This window comes from Maniola jurtina, chromosome 8 (genome assembly GCF_905333055.1).
Source record: "Maniola jurtina chromosome 8, ilManJurt1.1, whole genome shotgun sequence".
Classification (NCBI taxonomy): domain Eukaryota; kingdom Metazoa; phylum Arthropoda; class Insecta; order Lepidoptera; family Nymphalidae; genus Maniola; species Maniola jurtina.
Window position 1 is genome coordinate 10665003 of NC_060036.1, and position 18643 is coordinate 10683645.

The following is an 18643-nucleotide window of genomic DNA, read 5'->3' on the forward strand; positions in this document are numbered from 1 at the left end:
ATTTATAAAAACCGGCGAAGTGCGAGTCAGATTCGTGCGCCGAGGGTTCCGTATCTACTACAGAAGAAGTTAAACGGTAAGAATGCTTTTGTTAACGAACCGCAAAACTAACTATGTTGGTAGAGGTTAATAGTTAATATACAAAAAAAAACTATGATAGCTAGAGCGTTATTTTTCCTGAGAATGAAGTGATCCTATAAGGGTTCCTTTTAAGGTACGGAACCCTAAAAAAACAAATCATCTGTAGCTATATGACTATTCGAATGAGTGAAGCTAGCGTCATCTAGTGTCTATGCTATACTTGTGTGGAGAATAACGCAAAATAACTTTTTAAAACAAAGTCAAAACATGTTTCAAGCCGTGTTTAAAACAATGCCAACCCTGGTTAAAACCATTGCTTTTTGTATTATATTTTCTACACGGAATATAATGATGGTCTGGGCTGCATATCTTACATAATATAAGTATCTACATACATAGAGGCTGAAAATATAATATGCAAACGTATGCGCACCGTGCGTGCATTTCTTGTTGATTAAATCACACTAATATTATAAAGGTGAAAATTTGTGTGTATGTGTGTGTGTATGTTTGTTACTCCTTCACGCAAAAACTTCTCTACAGATTTGGCTGAAATTTGGAATAGAAATAGATATAATACCTTGGATTAGACATAGGCTCCTTTTTATCCCGGAAAATCAAAGAGTTCCTAAGGAATTTCGAAAAACCTAAATCCACGCGGGAAGTCACGGGCATCAGCTAGTATTTTTATAAGTGTATAAATAAATGAGCAGCGCGTTATAACTACACTTATACTAGCTGATGCCTGTGACTAGCTATCTCTGTGCAAGGTCGGTTCAGTGGTTGAGCCGTGAAAAGGTAAGAAATGGACAAATATTATACAGACACAATTTCGCATTTATAATATGAAAATAATTAATTAAGTTTAAAGGCTGTAGAGAGCTAGAAAGTGTAGGTAGGTATGTACGCTAGAAACAACAATGTTCTGTACCTTTTGTTTAGGCAACGTAGGCCCATGTAGGTGGTACACGTATATAGATAGATGGCTAGACTATCGTACTAAACTATGCCGGTCTTTTGTCTCTGTGCCATGTCATTCCCCCGTTATACCCACTCATTGTCGCTAACACCTGGCGATAATAATTGTTATGGGAAAATTATTCTAACCTGGTTAAACGTCAGAACAGACTCAGTTAAAGACAAAAGATGCTATCCACAAGTTACAACCGGCTACACGCTTACTATATCCGAAATATTTGATGTCGAGCAAAACAATGACGAATTTGTTCAGCACCTTTAAGGGCTGGACAGAGATAAAGCATTATGGCATCATTTCCTAGAAGTTGCAATAGAAGGAATTCTGATAACCTATGAAGTCGTTTACACTGCGGAGCGCTTTATGCCTAACACACATTTTATACCGCAATTCAAAGATGATAAAGACGTCTTCTCAGCAAAATCTGTATTGCGAACAATTCAAGTTGGTAAGGTCTTAGGCCTTGATCTAAATGCTCCTTTGTGCAAGTGTCATGCTCTGGGACTGGTCCGACCGTTACAAATTGGAACTTGTGTATTATAGTCTACTGAGATTAACACTTCATTAGCAGGATCCAAACTTCACAGGAAGTGATTGAAGATAACTGTAAGTGTAGTGCCATCTAGTTTCTAACATCGTTAATTTACTACGGTCTTAGGCTTGCAGTAGGTACGTGATTGCAGTACGATTCTTTCGTATGAGTGCGAGTATAGTGCATGGAGAATGCACTCGCCATATTATGTGATCTGTGTATCAATAGGGTATTTTACTCTTTTTTGAAAAGTGTCTCAATTTAATCCTAAGGTGATAATTTACCACTAGAATTTTTTTTGAAATTTTATTCAATCGATAAGTACCAAAAAAATGCATTTAAATTTTGCATTTTAAATTTTCGCGCGCAAGTTGACGAAAACGGTAGCTATGCTACCTAGACGCCATGTTATGACGTCATCGGGATAGTAAACTAAACTCACAGAGTAGGCAGGAACTAGAGATCACAAAGTGGCACAGAGTAACTTTGTCTGTAAACTAGATAGTAAGCTCACAAAGTATCAGTACCTCCTAGAGATGACAGATTGACACAGTAATTTTGTCTCTATACTAGATTGTAGTCTGTGATAATAATAATTCTAAAGTAAACAACAACAAGCTGACGCGGTGATAAATTATTAAAATAATACAATTTAAAATGAGTTATTATCCATATCATTGGTGTTTCATTTTACGCATACAGTATAGAAAATTGTCTATGGTACCCTTGTTTCCCATACATTAGGCATATCGTTCCATAACACGCTTGTTGATGAAAAATAAATGACTAATGTAAAGAAAAAAAACCATGTGCCTCACGCAAAGATGAAAAGTATTTTTAGATTGGGGAGCCTAAACTATTTAATCCATGCATCAGTAATCCCAAATTCGTGCAGTTCGATTCTTAGGCCTTTTGTACTGTGGTCATGCAATTAGAAAGGGAAGGATTTACTGACATGATGACGTAGTAATATGGCGGGTACATAGGCGGCTAGCGGCTCGCATAATTGTTGCACAGATAAAAAAAAGTGAAAATTTCGAATTAAAATATAAAATTTATTTTATAATTTTGTGAACTGATACTTACACTTGCCGTTTTCTTATTGCCTAAACTATCGTAAATAAATATTTTTAGATCATTTCTCACTAGGTGTAAAATACCCTATTGTAAGTGTACGGTTTATCCTTAAAAGGACTGAAATCATACTTTTGAAATGACAGTTGATACATAGAGCAAATATGGCGAGTGCGTTCTCAAAATGTATGGCACTATAAAATCCGAAGACCGCCACACGCCTTTAACTACATTAAACAAATGATTCGGTATGCCTTTCATATTGCAATTGTTCATTAACATGTGGAAATAGATTGATACCTTAAAATCCTCGCTAAAGGCAGACAGATCGCGCCGCAGACGCATTTTGAAGTGCCTCCCGTGGGCGTGGAAGCTGATGTGAAGGTCTGGCGGGCTGGCCGAGCGACGCGTTCGCTTGTGATGTGCGTGGACGACTTTTGCGTCATACTCCAGGGGCTCGTAGTGTTCCACATATTCACTGAGCCGCCGGGATGCTGTAACAAATGAGAAACAAATGACGTTTTTGGAGACTACGACTATTAGCTTCTGAAGCTTCACTTATAGTATAGGATATTTGACCAAACTTCTTGAAAGCTTGGAGGGTAAATAGTCTACTGCTGAAAATAGCGTTTTTATATTACCTACTGTAGATATAGATCTTAAACATCTCTTTGAAGTGCCACAAAGTAAGTGCCAGAAAGTCTTAAATTCAGTACCCGTGAATCGTGTTCGAAGTTACGTCCATTGTCCTTAAAGTCGGGACTCGGAAAGTTTATAATTAATGTCAGAGGAAAAAATTTTGTCCAGGGAAAATCGAATCGTTCCTCGTATTCCTTTAATAACTGCTCGTGAGTTAGTTATTGAGAAACTCGCTCGTAATGCTCTGTATTTATGGAGTTGCAACTACAGAAACGATAGCCTGAAAAATCATGAGCGATAGCTTAGAGTGCGCTTTTACTGAAGCGGAGCGGAACAGAGACGTGTTCAATATACGAGTACTAATCAGGTTGTTGTTAGATGATCTGATAATTTTGTAACGCCACCGTTAAAAATCTTATTGGTTGAAAACACGCGTTTAAACTTAGCTTCAGGAACCTTAAGCATGCACCTAATTGTAACTATAGTTATAAATGCTTTTCAATTTGAGAAATGTTTGCGATTGTCGGCCAGTACAGAATGAACACCAATGCGTGCTGTAACTTTTAGGTCAAGTACTTAGCCCAAAAAAGTGGCAGCATTGGCATTGGCAACCCACCATAAAGTACTAGCTGAATCGTCGATATCAAACAAGTCGTAGGGAGCCGCTGAAGTGGACCTAGTCGGCGCAAGACCGGTGGAAAGCCCTACAAGAGACGGTCCAGTAATGGGCGTCTGTCGGTTGACGACAATAGCCCAAATAGGTTTGTACGCTGCACTGGCTCAAACTGTACAGACGTACAGTGACCTTTATGAATTCCAGGATTATTATTTTTTATTCATATTAGTTGAATGTCTACAAAATGAATAAGCGTTTGACATGGTAATTCGGTATGGGTAAAATTTTTAGATTTTGAAAGTCCAAGAGGTAGATCAAAAACCTAAATTAAGTACTATAACTTCATCTTATGTACTTATCGTCCTCTTATCTACTTAACATTTTAAGTAGATATATGTATATTTAAAGCAAAAAGAAATATACGGGTTGAATTGTCATTAATTGGATAGTGCAGTTCGGTCGGGTCGAATTAAGATTTAGTGGCTCTCGAATTGGTCCACTCGAGTCCGATAGAACTTCCTGGCCGATTTATTATCCTGCCAAATTAAACGGGATTTTCGCGAATAAATCTTGAAAAACAAAAAGTGGAGAGGTAAAAGTTTGGCTAGAAATTATTTGAATAGTTAGGTACTTAGCTAAAGTACCAGATGGAAAATAGCTTTCATAGAGTGTTCAAAGTTTAAAGATTTACTTACTAATAAATGTGCTAATAAAGTTAGATAATGTGGCTAATTCTGTTGTACTCAATTTCTAAACTAAATTGACAGGCCTAAATCTAGTGATATCCTGTTCCGCAGGGAGCATTATGACAAGGAGAGCAATAAATACATTTAGACCGGTCAATATTAGTTAGACTGCGTACAAGTTTCAACAGAACTAGCCACATTTTACTATACCTACAAATTGATTGATAAATTATAATTATAACATGACAAAATATTATGAGGTAAGTATGCTGTACCAAATATTTGATGTTTTCGTTGTCTCGGCTACTTGACAAACGTTCAAACAGTGTCAAGTTAACAGAAGTTGATTTCCGCGATCAGATGTTTGCAGGGTTGCTACATTGGATTTTCAAACAAATTCTAAGTCTAAGCCCTCATAATATATTACCTCCCACGGGTTTTACCTACGCTACAAGGCTCAATATATGTTTGTAACATCTACACATCCATTCTTATCTCAGCTAGCCGGGATATTACGGACACCATCAGTTCTAACACCTCGTGTGTTAAATGCTGTCCGTAATATCCTCGGTTAGATGAGACAGACACACAAGCTGTTAGAATATGGTGTCCATAGTATCGTTATTAGTGAATAATTCTAGGTTTAACAAAAAAACAAGCAGTGGATACCAAGCAATATAATATAAAAGTTAAAACTATTTTAGTCCATACAATAATCCTACTTTGACAAAAAAAATGCTCACATGCAACGTTTGCAACGAACCAAACACACATGTGCGTTGCACGTGTCGACACGCCGACCGTAATAATTAGATAATCGAAATGTGATAAGCTTAACCATAAACATAAAACGCTTGAAAGACTGCTGATAAATAAGGAAGTAATATCAATTCACCTAAAATCAGCTTTTATTCTACATTCTTACTCCCGAATCTAAGCATATAAAAGGAAATGATGACTGACTGACTGATCTATCAACGCACAGCTCAAATTACTGGACGGACCGAGCTGGAATTTGGTATGAAACCGAATATTTTAACGGAAATCTGGAAAACCACAGGCATAGATATTAGTTCTCGAAACGTTTCTACAAAATTCCATTGAGTATTATTGGTTAGTATTCCAATGAGAGACGAACTACGTTTGTATGGGGCGAGTGATGGAGAGACCCCTCTTAAGGATGATCAAATAAAAAACTTTCCTTTCTTCTTTCTTGCTTTCTTAATTGAAGTCCAGGAGGTTTAAGTCCATAAGTGATAGATACTAAAATGCGCCATAAAATGTGTGTGGTCAAGCGAAAATGACTTGAAGCTTTCGGAGTGATTACAAACGGTTTTATAATAATTTTGATTCTTGGGACTATTTATTTTTCCCTTTCCGCTGGACCAAATTAGCATGCTGTCAGACACAAAAACATTGAAAAACTTGTTGTGGATAAGTAGGTACTTACTTAATATTGTTGCTCTAATCAATTTAATCGGCATTTTAGATTTAGGTCTAAAACACGATGTTCATCAATTTGTTCTTCATTTCTTACAATGAAAATAACATTGAATTATATTAAGCAATTACTCTTACTCGGTAATTACAAAAAATAAAATAAAAAATACAGGAATTAAATAAAATAAGTGAAGAGGTTACACACACAGGTTGGGTACAGAGGTTATTCAAAGAACACAAATGTTTGTATGTATATAGCACGCTTAGTGTATGCTGTAAAAATTACAAAGAAACTCAGAAACCATAATTATTATAGACATGTAAAATGAATATCTGCACTCGGGGCACGTAACTTAAGCTCGACCAGACAACTAGCCCATATATTCTCGTCAACCTTTCCGCTTACAGCCAAAGGATAGAATTGCAGTTTACACAACGACTAACGTTAGAGAGAAAACTAGAAAGCTCTCGCTCCACAAAACGATGCAACTATCACAATATTTTATTGCGAATATAAAATTAAAATCATACAAAAGGGAAAATTATTCAGGATGCTACTCTCTCTACGTCTATTTTAAGTCCTCCTTTAGTACGAGGGTTTAGAGTGATACTACCATTACTCACTGATGAATAAAAGGCAAACTCTTTGTGTTTCTTTGTTGCAAGACACTTTAGTCCTCGCGTGTAGCAAGTAGGCCATTATTTTGTATATTGTACGATGTATTTAATTCGCATGTTCGCGTTCAGTAGATTTGTTTGTTTGTAATTACAAAGCCTAATGAACCTCCGAAAACTATGCTAATATTTATTTGTTAATAACTATACTTACCAATAAGTAAATAACTCTGTGTCTAAATATGAAAGGCATGCAATTTTAGATTATAAATATGTATTTGGTCAATACAAAGAGCGATAAGCTTTACTCAATAAAAGCTGAAACCGTTAGTTAATACGTATAACTGGTTATTGACCGTTTTGATAATATCCAGACCAGTATACTTTTGATGCAAACGAACGATAAATGCGAAATGTTTCATATCAAGGTACCTCTTGAATAAAACTTTGAAAAACATTTGAATAACTAAGTAAATGTAATAGATGTAATAATTAGAAGTAAGTATGTATTCGCAAAATAGATCATTTTTTTGTTTTGTATATTTAAAGAGATCTAATTAATTTTCTAAGTAGCTTTCTAATGGTGAAAGAATTATAGAAATCGATTGCACAAGCACACACACAACACTAAGTTAAAACAAGCAAGTCATAGGCATGACTTTTCATATTCACATAGGCATGAAGTAAAAATCGGATTTTGATCTCTTGCTCACAAGAAACGTTAACGGACAAAACTTATTATTTTTATCACACAAAATAAGGAACCTAAACTCAATATTCTTCCACTCTAGATAAAAATAATTAATCAGCGCCACCACGGAAGAGAGAAGATTTCAAATCTAACCAGCTACCATCTACAGCCTGAGGTACAAAAAAGCAATTCAGTGAATTTATCGATCACAAACAAACCGACAAACTCAATATGTCAACTGTTGCAGGAGCGGACTGAAATCATTAAGGTCAGCAAGGTCTAGCATAAGATGTACGCTTAGTTGGAGGGAAAAGAAAAAAAACAAACCTTTCCATAGACAAATAAATTTAAGGTAAATAAGTATTCTTATAATATAATAATGTAGTTTATAAAATGGTTTCTCTGGAATTGCTTTGCCTCATCTTGTTTACTAAAATTAAAACCAATTCGGATTTACCAGGTATTTTGTTGTTAACACAGAGATTTGTTATTTGCCTAATGAATTCTCCGACAGTTATTTTGATAACATACATTTTCTCCGAACCGTTACAAGGCAAAATGTATTTAGCAACACGCGTAATGATATTAATGAGAAGCACCATCAATCACTTATCAGTCGGCAATCGATTTGTAGGCTGTTGCTACAATCCGGGTCTTTGGCTAACATCATTTGGTTTAGCTGTAACGAAATCATGTTCACATTATAAGTAACTAGTAACCCGGCCAAGATTCGCACGTGTGCAATGAAGATATACTAATGTGGTGTCCGGGTGGTTATTTCGTTATATTTCAATAAAAAAAAAGGACAGCTTCGGCTTGATTTCTTTCGGCTTTCCCTTTTTGAGGGTTCCGTACCTCAAAAGGAAAAACGGAACCCATTATAGGATCACTTTTTTTAATTCATTACAGCGCATGACTATAATCACACCTGATGGAAAGTGATGATGTGGGCTAACATGGGACGCGTTTACGAAGATGCCTATTCACTCTTGTTTTAATGATACCCGGATTGTAACTGGTAGAAAACAATCTCAGAACGAAAAGGTTCAGCACGTCCAAATAAATACTCCACGCTGGTCTAGTGCGGATTGGCAGACTTCACACACCTTTGAGAACTCTCAGGCATGCAGGTTTCCTCACGATGTTTTTAAAATTAAAAGTGCGTGCTCGGGATCGAACACCAGACCCTCCAAATTGAAGGCCTCTATCAATACGCTTACGAAGGCAAAGAAAGACTATTCGACCATCCTTACTAACTGATAGTTCAAGAAACCCAAAACACGAGATTGTTTACCAAAAATATGTAACCTGCATCTCCTCATCTGTAGAGAAATTGTACCTAATTATATGTTGTTAATAATGTAGTTCGCTTGTAAGCATGTACAGAGCTTGTGCTTTAGGCATGCCAGTAGGTCAGTAGAACACTAGCTGGATGCGAACACAAACCTAGTAACTAGCAGCTCGCGCCTCATTTGACACTCATTGTGTTTGCATCTAACAAGGGGACGATGTCAACCGCAACGTGTAAAGGGCCTCGTACACGTTGGCTCAGTGTGTTGGGCAATGCACCGGGCAAAGTATATAGTATGCGCGCAAAATAAGTAGTCTAATCTAAACACAAGGCGTACGACTGTAGGTACAATTTTTATTTTCAGTAATTTTTACAAAGACAAATTAACGCTGTGCAAGTGAATGAAAACGTTTACCTACGTGCATCTGTGTTTTAACTTGAACATACAACATTATTTAATTCTTGGTCTATGTATAATCTCTTTTTGCGATCACTTTTACCACTACTCCTGTGTACAATATACGACAAGGAGCATCGTACACGATGACATCGACCGCGTCCTTATAGTTTTACAGGACTTTTAAAATTTAGCTTAGAAGTTGTCATTTCCTATTTTCCCCAAATTTAGACGCAAAAAACAAAAATAAATGGGCGTGACGAGGGCGTCGCGCCCTAATTTTAATTTTGCTTCACACATGAACCTACACTATTTTTTTTTGGAGACAATTTCATTAAATCTAGAAAAGACGCATCGCTTCGCTTTGACTCTGCCGCAATATGTCTCGACTCTAAGATAAAGTTTACGATACCTTGCATCCGGTAAGAACAACAATAGCCCGATGACAATGTGACGTTGATAATAATGTGTATTGTGATATTGTATTGTATGGTAGGCAATTGTATGCACGTGCTTTTGATTTTATTATAACCCCTCTGTTTGCGCCGTGTCTCTCACAGGCCACTTCGTCTGATGTACAACTTAATTAACTTGCCTACTTAATAGAAACTGTAGACGACATCTTTTTAATATATCTACTTAAGTAATGAAATTGATATTAAGTAACAAAGTTCAAAAACTAAAACGCGCCGTCACTCCTTAAACGGATAAAATGCGCAACGTGCCGCGCGATGCGTCATATAAGCGCCGCGCAACGCCCCGCGTCTTCCTGGACGAGCCCTTAGCGTGAAAAGCTATTTTTAGGGTTTCGTACCTCAAAAGGAAAAACGGGACCCTTATAGGATCACTTTATTGTCTATCTGACCGTCTGTGTGTCTGACGTGTCTGTCAAGAAAACCTATAGGGTAGGTAGGTACTTCCCGTTGACCATCATGAAAGTCATCATGGGATTTCACCGTTGAAGCAGGTAGGTAGGTCTTATAGCACAAGTAAAGGAAAAAATTTCAAAACCGTGAATCTGTGGCTACATCACAAAAAAAAATGTGTTCATGAACAAATACTTAGTATTTTCAATTTTCAAAATAAGATAACTATACCAAATGGAGAATAGGGCTTTACCTGTAGAGTGTAGACTCTAAAAAAGATTTTTATTTATCTTTATGTATTTAAGTTTTTGATTTATCGAACAAAATCCGAGTACGGAACCTTAGCTTCGGTGCGCGAGTCTGACTCGCACTTGGCCGGTTTTTTATTTTAATCTAAAAACAGGAGCTATACTCGTAAACTTGTAACATTTCTTCGATCCAACAGAGTAAAAGAAAAGCTCCCTCAGAGATTATGGATTAGCAACTTGATTGCCCCTTATGAGTATTAAAATCTCTCAATGCTAACCCCTCCCTTATTCTCCTCAAAATATGAAAACTACTTACTTAAAATGTCTGTTGCTTGGTTTTAACAGTAGTCAGATAAAAGTAGTGGGTTTATTGGATCAAATAACCACTAATAATTAGTTTCTCTCTTTATATAACTACACATAACTTTTCATTTCTTTTATCTTTATCATATTATGTAATTTAATTTAATCAGGAACCAAACTTACTGTAAATCATTTATTCGCATTCGAATAATAAAATCTAAAATGGCAATAATTTTCAGGAAATAAATCGTTATTTGACCTAGATTCCTCTACAGCCCACTCAGCAAATTCAATGCTGTCAGCTGTGTCAATATACATAAGTAATATTTATTTGTAGACATACAGCTATTGCAAACTTTTTGCACGCACATATTTACACACATAAGAATTAATGTGATGAATCCTATAAATGAGAAAGTATGTTTGTTCGTTGGTTTATTCTTCACGTCGTAACTGAGCAACAACGGATCGACGTGATTTTTTGCATACCTATAGTCAAAAATCTGGAGATGGGTAGGCTACTTTGTGTCCCGTATAATAGAGGATTTACTACGGGTTTTTTAAAAACCTAAATCCACGCGGACGAAGTTGCGGGCATCAGCTAGTAATAAGTACCTATATAAATATATTTTGTCGGCCTGTCCGGCGCAGTGGTAAGCGCTGTGTTCTTATTATGTGGAGGTCCCGGGTTCGATTCCCGGGAAAGTTTGGAATGTTATAATTTCTAAATTTCTAGCTAGTTACCACCCTACCGGCAAAGCCGTGCCGCCAAGCGATTTAGCGGTTCGGTATGATGCCGTGTAGAAACCAAAAGAGTATGGGTTTAATGAAAACTGCCATACCCCTTCCGGGTTAGTCCGCTTCCATCTTAGATTGCATCATCACTTACTACCAGGTGAGATTGCAATCAAGGGCTAACTTGTATATGAACAAAAAAAAGGGAACTCTACACTATAACTTTTTTATTACAACCCTAGACTTTTATTTTCACGAAAGTAGAAATGAAAGTGAATTAGGTTAAGCGGTTTGGCAACCACTGTGAATGTCGAGAAGAGAATACTGACTGGCAACCGAGGTCTCAACTCTCAAGGGGACGCGACCAATTACTTAGCAACCAGAACATCGATAGCGTTCCCTTGTCAACTTGTTTTCCACTGTTTTTTGAGGCTTTACCTCATCTTTTACTAAACTAAAAAAAAAAAATTTTTTTTTATTGAGATACAAGTTAGCCCTCGACTGCAATCTACCTGATGGTAAGTGATGATGCAGTCTAAGATGGATGGAAGCCTGGAAGGGGGATGGCAATTTCCACTAAACCCATTGTATGGGGTAGAATGTATAACATTAAACTGACTATATTTACAATATTTTGCTGTACACACATAGTTATTGTACACAAAATAAAGCAGACAATTGTTATACAATCAGCGCGTCAACTGGGTTGAATTGGCCAACAATCGAGCAATATAAACACAGAGGGGAAGCCACTACCGATCGGTATTTGTACCTAACGACCTAATTGACTGTACGGGATGCATCTGAACTGCTGCTCCAATTAACAGACACAAAGAAGGCAATCCTTTTTTTTATTTGCTTTTCACTAGAGCTCACACAAAAGGTTAACAAATTCACCGGCTAGATCAGTGAAACTATTTTTTTTTGATGGAAAGAAACTCTAAGACCCCGTTCACATGGCATTAACAGCATGTGTTATTTCAGGATAAATCTTACGCGGTGCGGTGCACAGTGATACTGCACACATTGGGTAGGTAACTATGGAACACGTTGTTTGTTCTGCAAAAACACGTTTACAGTTTTAACAGTGTGAACGATTCAATACTTAGTGTAAAAGCCACTACGTATTCAGCAAGATTTATCTTGCAAAAAAAAAGTACAGTGTTAATGCCGTGTGAACGGAGTCTTATGATCTTTGTTTACTCTCAATCTTCAAAGGGTTTGTATGTACACGCAATATCTAAAGGATTTACACAAATAGCTCTACACTTTAACAAAATGCTAAGAACTTAAGTAAGCAGATATGACTACTTATATTCTACAAAAGAGTCTAAGCAGAAACTTCTCAAGTATCGAGTCAACAAGCCGTCGATATAGCCTTATTGAAAATCTGCGCAGAACGTATCTGAATAGCTTTGCTCCAATTAACGAATATAGAAACAAGGCTTCATATTTTTTGCAGACTGAATTAAGTACTAAGGTATATTGGTTTTTATTTCAGGCTACAATATAATACGTAGAATGTATTATTGTAAAATATATTCTGTGATATTTTTGGCAGCATTTTACTTAGTTTCAATTAATAAGTATGTATTAATTAATTATTTTAGGATAATTAAACATTACAATGAATCTGCATTATTTACTACTGTAATGAAAATTATGTTTGCTCTATTTATATTTAAGTAATAACCTCCAAAATGTTCTCTCTGCTCTAGTACTTTGTTGCAAGTTCAAACAACATAGTGTGGTAACATTGTTGTGCCTATAAAGTGAAGTTACTTCATTTCATCATACATAGCTAACTTTTTCCCGCGACTTCGCGTAGGTACCTAATTTATATCCTCTCGGGCTGGGATAATATAGGCTCTATCTCTATCAGCAAAAGAATTTTCGGAATCGGATCATTAGTTCCGGAGATTACCCCCGACATCTAAACCTACAAACTTTATCCCGTTATTAACATACTTAGATGTGACATGATGTAATTTTACTTTTAAGGCATTGAAGATAGAACGTGTGTCATTTTATCAATGTATTATCACAAAAAACCGGCCAAGTGCGAGCCAGACTCGCGCACCGAGGGTTCCATGCATGGGTATTTTTCTCGACACTATGCACGATAAATCAAAAACTATTACCATAAAAATCTGTTTTTGAATGTACAAGTAAAGCCCTTTCATAATATGATACCCCACTTGGTATCTAGTTATCTTACTTTGAAAATAAATTAATCATTAAAAACTAATAATTATTGTTAGTTCATGAACACCATTTCTTTTTTCTGATGGACCTGATACCAGACCTACCTGCCTGCCAAATATTCATGATTCTAGGTCAACGGGAAGTACCCTATAGGTTTTTTGACAGACACGACAGACGGACATACAGACAGACAGACAGACAGACAACGAGGTGATCCTATCCTATTAGGGTCCCCTTTTTTCCTTTTGAGGAACGGAACCCTAATTAGGATGTTATCACTCAGGTAGACATATAAAAGGATGAGTGATCACTATTCAGTGTAGTTACAAAATGGCCTGATAATGCCTTTCACTAACGCATACCTAGTTTAGACTTTTTATATGCGCCCACAGCTGGACATAGCATTTTACGGGCGTGCACGCCACACGGTTCTGCAACTTATTCAGCCAGCCACTTATCGCCACTTTCTTCGGGTCTTCTTTATAACTCGGAATGGTCGAAAACTTTTAAAAGTTGTGCCAACAAATTACCGATACATTCTAATTGACAAACAGTGTACAGGACTAAAGCCCTCACCGCTGTTCCAATTAAGCCGACACGAAACAATCCTAATCCATCCTCCTTTCCACGCTCTAGTACCCCATTCCAAGTTCAGGCAAACATATACAGTGAGGAAATAGTCACGTAACGCCAGTTACGCATCGTTTCGTCACTTAATTTTTTAAGACTCCGTATAGAAGGGCGTATGAAGTTGGGAGTCTACACCTCCTGAGTCCCGAGGATGGTCCGGTGTCGGAGAGAAACGTACGTTGTGTGTTGGTGGTGAGTATTTCTTGCTGTTCCTGCTTCTTTAATAATAATGGGGGGGCAGGAGGTGCAAATCGTATGCTGCACGTTGTGCCATACTGATTTGTCTGTTTTTACCTATAGAAAATTAAGTTTATGGTTCCTTGTATGCCATGAGCTTAATTTATGGTATTCAGTGCATTTTAGTCAACCGAGAAATTCAATGAAAGGTGATTGCGGTTCAAACATTTTTCAAAATAAAAAACGGTGTTGAAACGGCGTAGATACCAGTACAATGAAATGTTTTGTTTTCTACTGTCAAGAAAGAAAATTGGACGTCTTAAAAATATGGCAACAGTTAACGGGCGAGACTTGTAGTGTTCTCAAGGAGGCGGTGTCGGCGTCATATGCCACTAATTGCCTTCGTTGTTGCCGTCAGTGCTTATTTCCTAACCTTGTTTCTGCACTGAATCGCTCACCACTTATTGACCAGTTACATAATTCATTACTCGCGAATATTTTTTTCTCTTGTCTTCCTGCAGTCGCACTATAGACTTTTTTATTCAGATACAAGCCCTTGACTGCAATCTCTGTTGGTCGTAAGTAATGATGCAGTCTAAGATGAAAGTGGGCTAATCAGGAAGGGGTATGGCAGTTTTTATTAGACCCACACCCTTTGATCTACACTACATCGTACCAGTACGCTAAATCGCATGGCGGTACGGCTTTGCCGGTAGGGTGGTAACTAGCCACGGCTAAAGCCACCAGACCAGACCCGAGATTTAGAAATTATGAAATTCCACACTCTCGTTGGGAATCGAACCCGTGACCTCCCACTAATAAGACCGTAGCGCTTACCACTACGCCAGGGAGGTCGTCAAAGTTATAATATCCGTTACTTTTTTCGGCTCAACCACTGGCATATAAGTTTTTATCCGGACTTTATGGCAACTTATAAACTTTTTGTACGGAATAATATCTTAGTCATACCAAAAATCACCAAATTGCCTATAAGAAAATTTTCTAAAGCTCAGAATAGAGCTCGAAGTTGTATACTATAAAGTTTGTCTTCTCACATTATGTAGGGTGTATGTTCATTGCACAGTTAATGTTTTCAGTTTTATATTTGGCATAGTTACCCACATGTTAAAACCCGGATTAAACCCGTGCAGTTATCTGCTACGTGAAGCGAGTGAAGCTCCAGTGACCCAATTATTTTCTCGCACAAACACGGTTACTTTACTGAAATGTTAAAACTCGAAATTCAATAGAAAAGTCCGGTAGGACAATATTGTTGTATCAGTAAACTATTATAAAGTTGCAATGGCGCTCTTGCAAATTATTTTCAGGGTTCCGTACCTCAAAAGGAAAAATGGGCCCTCATAGGGATACTTTGTTGTCTGTCTGTCCGTCCATCGTGTCTATCAAGAAAACCTATAGGGTACTTCCCGTTAACCTAGAATCATGAAATTTGGTAGGTAGGTAGGTATTATAGCAAAAGTACTAGTAGTATTATAGTAAAGTACTTTACTTATAGGAAAAAATCCGAAACCGTGAATTTGTGGTTGCATCACAAAAAAATGTGTTCACGCAAAAATTAATTTACTAAATCACACTAACTTGCAGTGTTTTACATAAAAGTGTTAGGTAACTTGTACGGAATAAGTACGGAACCCTACATGTGCGTGACCGACTCGCACTTGACCGTTTTTTTCACTATATCAACCTTAGTAACTAAGAAGTTAAAAGACAGTAAGTTATGAAATCCTAAACAATCAAATAGTCAAAGACGATTTTGCTTTCTTTTCCTGTCAATTTATTTAACTGGCAAGTTGCAATCAGCCCATTCCATAATTGATAAAACCTAATAACGTCAACTCCAACAGTATAGGCGGAACTAGACGTCTAATCTAAGGTGAATTATTAATGAGGAACAGTTAATTCTCATGACAAAATCAACAATGAATTACAAATTAATTTAGATTTTATTTATGGTGCTCAGCATCGACAAATGAGACCAATAAGAAACCAATGAAACTATCTAATTTCGTCCAAGATATTCACTGTCCACTCGTGTAAATTAACTATGTGGATTTATAGGTATCATTCATCCCCCGGACGACTGCAGGTAGCAGTAGTAGATAGCTATCTAGTCATGTGTATTGGTGACGATCGATAGCTTGTGATCTAGTTAGGCAGTAAACCCGGCTCAATTATGACTATTGGATTGGATTGGATTGAATCAAGATGTCAAGAGCTACGCAAGATAATACAGTCAATGGTAAGCATGTAGGTACTTACTTCTCATACGTTTCGATGGCAAATTCTAATTAACGAATTTTTCACTTCAGTGATTTTTAGGGTTCCGTACCTCAAAAGGAAAAATGGAACCCTTATGGGATCCATGTGTTGTCTGTTTATCTGTCTGTCGTGTCTAGCAAGAAACCTATAGGGTACTTTCCATTGACATAGAATCATGAAAGGCAGATAGGTAGGTCTTAAAGCACGAGTAAATGAAAAAAATAATCCGAAAAAATAATTAAAAATGCTTAGTTATTTTTTGTACGATGGTAGGGAACCCTTCGTGTGCGAGTGCGACTCGCACTTGCCTGGTTTTATTGGCAAGATAGACTTGACGACAATCATGAAGTGTGAAAGCTATGGATCTAATTCTAGGCTATAACACGCGTGCCTAGAAATTGCAAAAAAGACAAATAACTTTAGCATGTTATGCTGGGAGAGTAAAGAAGTAAATATTAAGTTAAAGCCGATTGATAGCTAGTTCATTAGATATACATTATATTATATTTTGCAGTGTTGCCCAACGCCCGCCCCACCTAAAGCGCGGTCGAGTTCAATGACCGTTTACTTCCCAGTGGGTTTTCATATGACACATAGATGTATAAAATAGTAACAATGTCTAAAGCTTTCAGAACATCACTAAAAGCAATTTAATGCCCATAAAGGTCAAGGAGGTATGAGTGATTTTATTCGAAGGACTGCTTACTATTCTATTTGGCAGGCTACCAGCTTTTAGGCGGGTGGATGGCCAGATCTACAATCCGTATCGCGTATCGCGCGAAGAATTACAAAAAAACCACAAGTTTAGAAAAAAATCCATTTAAGGTGTACGAATATAATTATATTAATCAACTATTCACTGCAACCAGTCTTTAATGAGTATGTCCTACCTGTGATGACGTATGGTGCAGACACGTAGACAGTGAGAGCTGGCTTCTTTCACAAGTTCAAAGTCACTCGGCGATTTATGGTGGGTGTAAGGGATAAAATGCGCAACGAGGAAATCCGTTGGAGAACCACAGTCCAACATAAAACAGAGGACTAACAAGCTGAAGTGGTGCGCCCATATCTCTCGCAGATAGATTAGCCGTTGAGACAGACGTCTTCTAGAGTGGAAACAGCGTGCCGGTAAGCGTAGTGTGGGATGACCTCCAGCCCCCTAGACCGACTAGTTTAAAAAGATGGCAGGAATTGGATGGATCAGGAAGGCGGAGAATGGAGTGTGGTGGTACTTTCCAAAATACTTGTATCCAGCAGTGGACGGGAGCAGGTTGATCGATGAATAAAAGCATCAAGCAAGGGTAACTGGTAACGTAAAAACTAAAGCAGCAAAATAATTTAACTTATAAAACTTCGCCATCGAAAGATCTTAAAGTGTGCGGCAGTTTACTACAAGCGCTTTCAATACTTAAAGTGCTTAAGTTTGTCAACAGCCTTTGAGGCTTTCAAATATTTATTATAGTGTGGCAAACTTTTTTCGTTCATTTCAAGAACGAAACAGACGGACGATTTTACTCAATCGTAAACCTTAGTTTATAGTTATTGCACAAAGCAAGTAAGTAATTATTTTGTTCTAACTACACTTTAAAAGGAGTGGAAACCACTAATGCCCATTTCTTTACTTATTCCACCTGTAATCGTCAAAGTACCTATGCAACACAATTGTTCGTCAAAATTGTATGGATTGTTATATGACGACAACAACAACATTGCTAAGGAATTAAATTTATAGATTTAGATAAATTGGATATTATAGAAAATGGAAGTAAGAGTACTAAGGCATTAGCCAGGATCAGCACACTAGCACAGTTCGCGACAGGATACTTGTAACAAAACGTCGTGGCTTCACCAACACTGGCAGGTGTCAAATATAGGTATAGGCTAGGTAGGCTATTTTGACCTGGAACTACTTTTTAATCTTTGATTTCACGTCACCCCCCTTGTATTTGATAGATGTCGATTCAGGACCAAAATGAGAGTTTCCTCACCCTAGTGTTTATCCTGGGCAGTCCCTACTACTTGGAGACGATAGAATCCAAAACGACAGAACATGTTACATTTGTAACCCTTTTAGTTATCTAATGTAAGCATGATCGTTACTGTAAATGGTATCAAGTTAGCAGATAACGTATAAGAATACAACGGAGTCCTATCGGCATTT

General features: G+C 37.2%; 1 protein-coding gene across 1 annotated transcript in view; it reads right to left on the reverse strand.

The window, feature by feature from the left end:
- The window catches only part of LOC123867893 (disintegrin and metalloproteinase domain-containing protein 10), a 68134-nt gene that overhangs the window by 34115 nt on the left and 15376 nt on the right, over positions 1-18643 (reverse strand). The window contains exon 2 of the mRNA XM_045910205.1: positions 2964-3157. Within this exon, the coding sequence (XP_045766161.1) occupies positions 2964-3157 (194 nt within the window). The remainder of the gene's footprint in view (positions 1-2963; positions 3158-18643) is intronic.